This window comes from Pistacia vera, unplaced genomic scaffold, assembly GCF_008641045.1.
Source record: "Pistacia vera cultivar Batoury unplaced genomic scaffold, PisVer_v2 Contig93, whole genome shotgun sequence".
In the NCBI taxonomy this organism is placed as follows: Eukaryota; Viridiplantae; Streptophyta; class Magnoliopsida; order Sapindales; family Anacardiaceae; genus Pistacia; species Pistacia vera.
In genome coordinates this window covers 1,993,060-2,002,681 of record NW_022196812.1, presented here as the reverse complement: position 1 = coordinate 2,002,681, position 9,622 = coordinate 1,993,060, and the positions used below count along the sequence as shown (strand labels likewise).

The 9,622-nt window shown below is 35.4% G+C and overlaps 2 protein-coding genes across 4 annotated transcripts; one reads left to right on the top strand and one right to left on the bottom strand.

Moving 5' to 3' along the window:
* Nucleotides 1-551: 551 nt before the first annotated feature.
* On the top strand, nucleotides 552-4,720 carry LOC116120231. 3 transcript variants are annotated; one of them, XM_031406174.1, is made up of 11 exons: nucleotides 552-791; nucleotides 1,473-1,682; nucleotides 2,318-2,398; nucleotides 2,480-2,566; nucleotides 2,644-2,739; nucleotides 2,868-2,921; nucleotides 3,034-3,186; nucleotides 3,454-3,884; nucleotides 4,044-4,092; nucleotides 4,203-4,242; nucleotides 4,396-4,720. In XM_031406174.1, the coding sequence occupies exons 1-11, from the start codon at nucleotides 555-557 to the stop codon at nucleotides 4,545-4,547; spliced, it is 1,590 nt and encodes a 529-aa protein (XP_031262034.1). In that variant the 5' UTR covers nucleotides 552-554; the 3' UTR covers nucleotides 4,548-4,720. The 3 variants fall into 3 exon arrangements, with proteins under 3 accessions (XP_031262034.1, XP_031262033.1, XP_031262032.1); XM_031406173.1 differs by having other exon boundaries at nucleotides 3,034-3,348; XM_031406172.1 differs by having other exon boundaries at nucleotides 3,034-3,884.
* Nucleotides 4,721-5,147: 427 nt separating this feature from the next.
* LOC116120232 (protein-tyrosine-phosphatase IBR5) lies at nucleotides 5,148-9,151 on the bottom strand. The gene is made up of 5 exons (XM_031406175.1): nucleotides 8,654-9,151; nucleotides 7,423-7,522; nucleotides 6,509-6,566; nucleotides 6,148-6,254; nucleotides 5,148-5,824 (listed from the first exon to the last, which is right to left on the bottom strand). The coding sequence occupies exons 1-5, from the start codon at nucleotides 8,888-8,890 to the stop codon at nucleotides 5,511-5,513; spliced, it is 816 nt and encodes a 271-aa protein (XP_031262035.1). The 5' UTR covers nucleotides 8,891-9,151; the 3' UTR covers nucleotides 5,148-5,510.
* Between the last annotated feature and the right edge of the window lie 471 nt (nucleotides 9,152-9,622).

Sequence of the window (9,622 nt, the reverse complement as noted above, 5' to 3'; positions counted from 1 at the left end):
CTCTTAGTCTATGATACAAGTGCTCTTAATTCCTGTTAAAAGTAATACTTTGTGCGGGTTTATGTTATTTTCACTGTTTCGATTTGTTGAACTGAAGACTTTGAATACTGAATGTCAAGGAAGACAGTTCTTTTTTCTGATTTTCTTGCTTAAGCTGACCCCTGATTGCATAAAAACATTGGTTCTTTTGGTGTTTAGAACTGTTTGATCAACTAAGTATTCAATGAATTTTAACTGTATGCATAGAATAGGTTTCTTTATTATTCTTAGTTTTTTCCTTAAGTAGATAATCTAGTAGGTTCAAAGATTTTGGTAACATCTCGGACGTATTTTGATTTGTAAATCTATAGAAAATATCCTCTACTCGGACATTGCCAGAGCTTAACTCACTGACTTCGACAAACCATGTTGAATTCTCAAGCGGGGTATTGGAGATTTCATGAAGGGGCTCGATGGCTTTATGCTCAAACTGATGTTGAAAATTTATGGATTTGTTGTTTATGCAGTTAAATTTAATTGTTATTCTGTAATTATTTTCTTTTGTGCAGCAGAAAATGCAAGATTCACAAAGCGTACTTAAGGTTTTGGTTATTTGGAGGGGAAACAAGTATGTTGTGGAAATGAATTCCAATTCGTCTCTCAAGGAGCTAGGCACTGAGCTCCAGAAGTTGACCGATGTCAAGGCGGATACAATGCGGTTGATTGTTCCTCAAAATAAAGGATCAAAACTGATGTCTCCTTTCTCTGATGATCATTCAAGATTAAGTGTGCTGGAAGTTTCTATCATTGAGGTACTTTTTTTTATTACTTTTATTTTGGAATTAATTAATTTCTTTAAGTATAATGATGATGTGAAACATTATATCTAAATGTGGTGATTATTGGGATTGGGTTCTGTTTTGGATCTCTTGGACTCAAAAAATTGGTACTTGTTTAAATTATACCCTAGGTTATGTTTAATGTTTTTGAGATAAGTTATTGGCCTTTCATAGGTACACGAATGACATCATGCTTTGAAAGCATTGGTTGCATGGAGAAGTTTCACTGCATGTTTGGTCTTAAATTAACTGTATATATCCTTACTCCCTAGAATGTTTTAAATTAATCTTCATTGTTGCCTCTCTTCCTTGCTCTGTCATTGCTCATGTTTCTTGGGTGGAGGCTGTGAGGGGATCTTTTTGTGGATTTAGATTGTATCCACTTAAAAGCTCCTTAAACTGAGTTAAGTGGCAGTCATTCTTCTGCAATCTTCTCCATTTGTGTACAAATGTTACAGCTAACACAATGAATATATGAAAGTAGCTGAAAAGATTGTTAAAGAGTGATTTGTAGAACTGAATCTCTGATTTCTTTTGCAAAATTCAGGAAAACCACCTTGTTATTGTTGTTCTTCCATCACTCAAAGTATGCCGAAATCTGTTACCAAGTCTAATGAGGTCATTGGTTGCTCTTTTTTCTTTTCCCTAATTCAGGGGAAGCCTATCAGAATGATGGGAGTATCTGAAGATGAAGTTGACAAAGTTCTGCAAAATGAGAAGGAAGACCTGAGGATAGTTGGATTTGATGAAGAAGAAAAGAGATTGAGGCAACGAATGTTAGATGGGCCCATTGCTCCACTGAAACTTCCTCAAGGACAATATATCTTTTGTGATTTTCGCACTCTTCAGATTCCAGGAGTAGAGGTACCTTCAGCTTTTTAGATTCCCTTTAAGCTTATATATATTGGTTAGTTGCCATTTTTATAAGGATATTGGCATTCAAATTTGACAATTTCACAATACTGCATGCAAACTTAGTATAGACTCTTGTGGGAATTACTAGGCAATTTGTTGTGTGTAGAAACTAATAGATGGTCACTGGCATCAAACACAAGGAGGAACCTTAATTTCTAATGTTAGCTACTTCTTGATATTTGGCAGATAAAATAATCCAGCTTGTGGACATGGAGAAATGTGTACTAATGCTAAAATGAGAAATTTTGATTTAACTAAGATATGTTTGTTAGATGAATATTGTTTCTCAAAGATTGACTTGAAATGGAATGTCCTATATCCTTCAATATGTAATATTTGTACATCTTTTATTGGGTCGAATCTTTTCTGCTTCTGTTATTTTATTTTGGTGACATTTGTTTGGTTGCTAGGTTAGTCTAGATTTTTTATGGTTTACACGAAGATAATCTTATTTTTTAGTTCGAAATCTATGTGCTTTATGGTGAATTTCAAATGTTTGGCTTCTTGGGACATCTGTGTCTCCCTGGGAAATAGCAAGCTATTTGCCTTCAAACGGATTTAAGGTGATTTTTACTTGTCTACAGTTGAACCCTCCAGCTTCAGAGGCATTGAAAAGAATGCATATGCTTGCTGCAGATCCTGGAATAGTTGCTATTATGAACAAGGTACTATTAAATGCAGCTTCTGGTGTTAATAATCACATTAACTCCATTAGGTCTGATTATTTTTCCTTTCTGTGTGTAAAGCATCGTTGGCATGTAGGAATAATGACAGAGATGGCCCCTGTTGGTTATGTTGGCATAAGTCCAAAATGCATTCTCGGTGTTAACAAGGTAACATCCATTCTAAGCATACAACAGGCAGTTGTATTATGTAATACTAAACACTTGTTTACTCTTTTCTTTCTCAGAATCATGGAGAGGAAATATCTCTGCGTCTTCGAACAGATGATCTTAAGGGTTTCAGAAAATACGAGCGTATTAAGAAAACTCTTTTGCATGAACTTGTAAGCCTTATTATCAACAGCTTTATTGTGTTCTCTTTCTATCTCTGCTGTGTCAAGATTATTGGTAAATGGTTTTCGATTAGCAGATGATTGTTGAGGAACTTATAGTGTTCCTTTTCTTTGTTCAGGCTCACATGTTATACTCTGAACATGATGCAAACTTTTATGCCCTTGATAAACAGGTAATAAGACATACATGCTTGTATTTTCACAAGGGGTTGGCATATTGATTGTAGTTATTATTATGGGTGAACTGTATCAGCCTTATCTTGATTTCATGTATTTTCTGAGCAGCTGAACCAAGAAGCTGCTTCTTTAGATTGGACTAAATCAAGGGGCCACTCCTTGAGTGGTGTCAGGTATTCAGACCAATATGAAGACAACTTGTTTGCTGGAGATATTAGAAATGCTTCCCACAAGCTTGGGGGAAATGTTTCAGAACAGTTGGTGAGTGCTCGTGCATCTTCAGTGGCTGCTGCTTATCGTCGATTAGTGAATGTTTCTGCCAACAGTTTTGAAGTATCTGAAGTGTGTGAAGAATCTGATCATATGGATTTAGTTGAAAAAGAAAACAAGATTGAGCCTGATCCTGATGATTCTCTGGATGGGGTAACTTTGGCAGCAACAAATTCATTTGAAGAACCTGATCCGGATGACTCTGAAGCTCTCTTGAATTCTGGAGTAGTGGCTGAACCTCATTCTCATCACTTTCAGGTAATGGAGGTGGAAAGCATTCTTCAGCCAAGGAAGACCATGGGTGAGCCTGATCCAGATGATTCAGAGGCTAAAGGGAGAATTTCAGGATATACAAATATTGCAAGACCCAATTATGGTCATTCTTTAGCGAATAAAACCAGGGAAGATCAGGGCAATATGAACGCTTATAGAGAACCTGATCCAGATGATACTCAGGCCAATGGAATTGTACAGGGTGAGCCTGATCCTGATGATACTCTGGTACATGCACATTGTATATCCAGTATGAAAATAGATGAACCAGATCCAGATGCTCAAGAATTGAGGAGAATCCAAGACCCAGTGACTGTTGTTTGTAGCCGTCTGCAGAAGATGATTGAGCTGCTGCAAGCTGAAGTTAATCCCTTGGAGGCAACTACTGTCCTACAAACTCTATTTAAGATAATTAGGTATGGTTTTCTAGCTTGATGAGTTTCCCATTCTCTTCTCAATTCTCACAAGCCCTCTAAATAAATTAAGATAATTGGTTAGTCCACTGCTACAGCCTTGTTAATTATTTCCAGTGCTAGAGGTACTGATAAAAGCTGGAACTATTTCTCTTCTGGCAGGAATGTGATTGAACACCCTGAGGAGATGAAGTACAAAAGACTCCGGAAGGTAGATTATTCCTACTTGTATAGAACTTTTGTTGCTTTCTTAATGACTTCTTTTGACAATTTATTCATCAAAACTTTTTCCTTGATTATTTAACGGTTGGTACATTGCAGGCTAACCCCATAATCCAAAGGAATGTTGCAAATTATAAAGGTCTACATCTTTTCTCTTAATTATTATTATTATTATTATTTATGTGCTTCTTATTCTGTTAACTGGCTGACATATAGAGGGTTATTAAAAAAATTTCTATCCCGAAGTGCATCTTGTTTAACCTTGACTTTAACCTGCTTATTTGGATTACAGCTGCCATGGAGATTCTGTATTTGATTGGTTTCAATGAAGATGTTGTTTTGGATGAAATCGGAAAAGCAGAAACTTATTTAGTGTTGAAACGGAATGATCCAGGCTTATTGTGGCTTGCCAAGTCCTCCCTTGAAACGTGCATTGCGTACTAGCTGTGGAAAATATTATACAAAGTACAAACAAAACATTGCGTACTGGAATGTGTGTGATATGTGAAATATATATTGTACATTTCTTGATGAAATTCCTACAGACCTGTAACATATATGATAAGACTCTTGTCCATAAATAAGAAGAGTTGTTATATAAATGTGAATGCTAATAACTGCATGTTCATTGCTGGCTGGATTTAACACCTTTGCCTCATAATCAGAAGATACCAACATTATTTGGCTGTTTATGTTGAATACTACAGTCTACAACATCCGCTTGGCAAATGTTACCGAGCTTGCTCACCTTTTTTCTCCAATCTATGGTATTGTACTGCCTAAGATATTAATCTCAGGTTTGTTCTTTCCATCAAAAGGATGGAAAATGGAAAAAACTCTTTAGATATATGAGTTGACCTTGTAGAAAGCTTAAGGCGGGTAGAAGTAGCACTTGGAAATTTGTACATCATTTTTATGCAACTCCATGAAAATTACGGGGGTGCAAGTTCAACATGGATTTCCATTACTCTGTTTTAGGACCCCTCCCAAAATAAAACAAGCTACTTTTGAGGAGCAACAAGCGTCACATTTCTTCTCACTGTAATGCATCCGATCCACTTAATTCAATTTAGCATTCAAGACCAGGAAAATAGAATGAGCTTGAAACAAAAGACAATGTGTATGGCAAAACATAAGTTTACAGAAAAAGCAAGGCGAAAATCTCTATTTAAAACATATCTCGTATAAAATTAGAGAATGAGCCAGATACAGCGCACATGGAACATTGGACTGAAGAAGCAAGCGCCCACAGTGTGTATCCACACCGCACATCAAATCTTACAAACGAAGTCTGGGCATTTACTCCCACTTTACAACCAAATTTCAGATAAATGTAGAAGTTCACCGAAGTGGGGACTCAGTCAACTTGTGGCCTATGGCTGATCTCCCAAAGAAAGAGGAAGGGATTCAAGAGCTATCCATTGGAATATCACTGCCATTTGGGTTAAGTATGTTGTCAGTAAAAGGAGTTTCAGAGATGTTCTTCTCAGCCTGGCCAGCTCCAAATGTGAACTCTTGTGGAGGAATATTTAGAGCTCCAGAAAAAATGGAGGTTGTGCCAAAGCTACTACTGAAAGCAGGGACAGGAACCGGATCATTAGACTTTGTGAAGCCAAAGTTAAAGGATGGCAGACCTGATGGAACAAAAGGCAGGGGAGGGTTGCCTGTATCAACTGACCCAAAGATCTTCTGTTCATACTCCTGCAACTGCTGGTAGACAGCTGCAATTCCCAACAGGGACAAAGTCAAGGTAATGGAAAAGTTAAGGACGTGTGTAACATCTAAATAAAATGCCAATGTTAAACAACACAATATAAGTATATAACAATATAAATTCAATAGCTATTGTATAATGTTCAAGGACAAAAGTTAAGTTGTCCATAATTTTGCAAACAACTGTAGAAGAAAATAATAAACCCATGCTTTGCCACTTTCCCAAAACATTTTCAATTAAACACATCATATTCCTTCACTATAATTTCAACAGAAAAATCAATGCTTCTGTTCACACACACGCAAGTATGTCATCCAGAAATGTTCATACCTTGTGTTAAGTCAACAGATGGTCTCCGCTCTTTCACCCACTGATAACTCTGCGGAAGCCTCCATCCTTTACGCTTCATCAAGTAAGCTATTACAATGGCTGGTGACCTATCAGAAAGAACATCATCATAATTCAATAGTGGTCAGTGCTCTAGCAGTCTAAATGAATAATCACTGCACAACTTTCAAAAGTTTGCAGAATCAAAGACCCAACAGGCTCTTGCAAAATACCTAATAGGCAAGCACATAATGCCTGTTTCTATTATTCCGCTGAATATCTTTTCATGTGCATGTGAGTGTAGTGTGAGTTTCTGCTATTCCATTTAACCAGAAAAGATATTTATTTGTGAGTAATAAGCAACCTGTTTTTTCCAGACATGCAGTGCACAAGAACTCGAGCCTTGTCCTTCTCACATTGCTCTGCCATAGAATAAATTGGGAAAAAAAACACTTGTCAGCTATACTCTATGCCTTGCAGAAAAAATAAAGTGTCATAATATGTGAACAGCAACCACGTTTAAACGGGAACATCTGAGTTACTGCAAAGCAATTGATCAAATCCAACAACAATCCCATTATTTTTAGGAATCACATTTGAGACCATTTTGTTACTCTATTCCATTGCATAGTACAAAACACAAGTAAGCAAGAGCTTCTCCACTCTCTTTTTTATGGCATTCATCAGTGTCTCTTTACAACATTAGGAAAGTAATTGATCAATAAACAAATGAATTAAAAAAATTTCTAGACTATTAACATGATAAGCCGAAGTTTGGTACCTAAAGTCTAAGTTGACAGCACAATTAACAAAGTTTACCATTTGAACACAATAAAAAAAATTTCAAATTTTGGAAATTCATAGCCCATATATAATGATCTTTTCTCATTAAATTTTTTTTTTTTTTTTTTAAAGATCTGTACATAATGATCTGAATCGTAATAAGATTAAGGGTTGTTTTGTACTCACAAATAACCACAGCAGATGTTTGGTTTCATACACCAAAGGTGGCACATAAAGAGCACACATGATGTACAGTTCTTAGCAAGAAGCATATTCTCATTTTCAATTCCTGAAGCAAAATAAAACCTAACTACAGCAATTTCTTTTTTATAGTGTGTGTGTGTGTGTGTGTGTGTGTGTGTCTACAGGCACTACGTTTGAATTAAACTACATATTGTAAACGACTAAATGAACTCATAAACAGAAGTGTCCAAGCCAAAAATAAGCATATACCAACAAATACCAATTTATAATGAGCAACAAATACAAACATACCTAAAAACACAATTGCATCGTCAAATTGTAAAGTTTTGTCATCTTGAAGGCAGTGATAGGTAAACGAGTTCTTGTAGAGATTTTGACAGGAAGGAACTGTCTGCAGGCAGGCCAAAATAAGTGGTATAAAAATATGTCAGAATTAATAAAAATTTAAGAAACTAAAAGTCACAGGTTTTTTTAATCACGAATAAACAAAAAATTGATAGAGGCAGTTAATTTTTCTGCAGAAGCAGAGATGGAATTACATAATTACACCTAACCATGCAAATGGCGAGAATCTATTTAAGTGAAGAAAAAGGCCAGTATAGTTTACATAGTACTATACTGGCCTGCATAGTACTAAAGATCATAATATCAATAAGCCATAAAACTTTAACTTATCATGATGGGAAATTATAGCATCCACCAAATCCCATAAAAAGGAATCAGTCATTGGAAAGTATCAGTCCCATTAGTATACATCAATTTTGAATCAAATAACTAAGCACCATAGTTTACATCATAAATCAAGTTGCTAGCCATTTATGTATCATCCCAAAGCATCCCTTGCTTAGGCCATATAAGCAAATCCACTAACCAATACAAGTTTAAATTAGAATCAATAAAATCAAATCTTACCATTTTTCTTGTTGATACACAAGAAGTCTTTCAACATGTTTCAATGTTCTTTAGATTTGAGAAAACTCTAAAATTACACAGTTCACTAAGTTGATAATCTTCAAATTTCTACTTGCGTGATCTTTTATGTGCCAATATTTTCCGATCCAAAATCGTCTATTCTATCTTCTCTATGCAAATACTCCAAGATGAAATCCAAAGATATTGCACCTTATATCAGTACACAATACCGACTTCAAACCAATCCTAATTGCCAATCACAAATCAGTTATAGAAATCGTCAAACAAAACACACCTTATTAAAGCCTCCACTCACCTCCTTCACAGCCGCCTAATCAAACTTAAAAAAAACATAATCATATATAAAATCTTTACTCCTATGAAAATTGTTTTTTCTCTGGTCATGAACTTAACCCGTAACCTGAACCTTTCATATTAATAATAAATTTACAAAACTTTTACAATAATTGATGGTATCATTTCAATACCAAACTGCAAACCCTAACATGACAACAAAACAGGCTTAAAGAAAAAAGAAAGTAAAAAGCACAGAACCAATAAATTCAACACAATCAAATCATAATTATACCTAAACAAAGCAAAAACTCACATTAAGAACACGAGTAATCCCCTGAGTCTTAAGCAGCTCAGAGCGAGAAGCGTTGTCGTAGCTACCCAAATAGAGAAACTCCGGCAGGATCTCGGAGGGGAAGGCACTGACATGGAGGGAGGGTTTCTCGGATGAGGAGGGGGAGCGGTGGCCGCAAATTCCGCAGACTTCTCCCTCCTCATACTTGTGGTAGTGCCCACAAACCCCACATGGATTCTCTCTCTCCCTCTTCCTCATTACGACTATAATTAGTGTTGTTATCAAGTAATAAGTGTTAGGTAAAGCTCAAAATATACAAGATTTGATTGAAAGCAGAGGTAGGTTTCGATTGATGGTGATAAGATTGAGGTTGATTTATGTAAAATTTTGTTGAAAGAAGAGAATAATAATATGAAATTCAAAGTGTCAGGCTTTGTTCAGAGTGTTCGATTTGAGAGATTCTTGGTGGGCATGTGCATGTATGTACTGTTATTGTCATTGTTATGTAATGTCATGTATCAATCCGACTCGAGACTTTTCTTTTCTTTTGTATTCTTCCTGATTCCCTGCTATCGCCTTTGATTTGTAGGTTTCCAATGGCTTTCTATCCACTCCTTTTCAGCCACGTGCACTTTTATTTTGTCGGAGAAAAATAATTGAAAAATCTTAAGATAAATAAATAATGTAATTGTATTTATTATTTGCATTATGATGTATGATAATTTAGAAAAAAAAAAAGTAAAATTGTGGTCAAACAAGATTATCTAATCAAATATTATTTCAAAATCCTTTTTCATGAATTTCAATAATTCGACCTTTTTTTTCTTTATTCATTTTTCAAACACATTAAAAAATAATAAGACTTTAAATTTACTAATTTTCACGCTAATTCAACAAATCCCATTAATTTTGTACGTTGAATTATGGTAATATTCTTGTCCATTGCATTCAGATGCCTTTTAGGAAGATTGTACAAATTAAAGATAAAGT

Bases quoted from the DNA above. Each gene is read 5' to 3' on its own strand.
- LOC116120231 (XM_031406172.1), top strand. From the start codon at position 555: ATGCAAGATTCACAAAGCGTACTTAAGGTTTTGGTTATTTGGAGGGGA. The intron at 792-1,472 runs GTACTTTTTTTT...TCCCTAATTCAG, and splicing joins TGGAAGTTTCTATCATTGAG to GGGAAGCCTATCAGAATGAT. The intron at 2,922-3,033 runs GTAATAAGACAT...TTTTCTGAGCAG, and splicing joins TTTATGCCCTTGATAAACAG to CTGAACCAAGAAGCTGCTTC.
- LOC116120232 (XM_031406175.1), bottom strand. From the start codon at position 8,890: ATGAGGAAGAGGGAGAGAGAGAATCCATGTGGGGTTTGTGGGCACTAC. The intron at 7,523-8,653 runs GTGAGTTTTTGC...GCCTGCCTGCAG, and splicing joins GGATTACTCGTGTTCTTAAT to ACAGTTCCTTCCTGTCAAAA. The intron at 6,255-6,508 runs GTTGCTTATTAC...TCTTTCTGATAG, and splicing joins TGCATGTCTGGAAAAAACAG to GTCACCAGCCATTGTAATAG.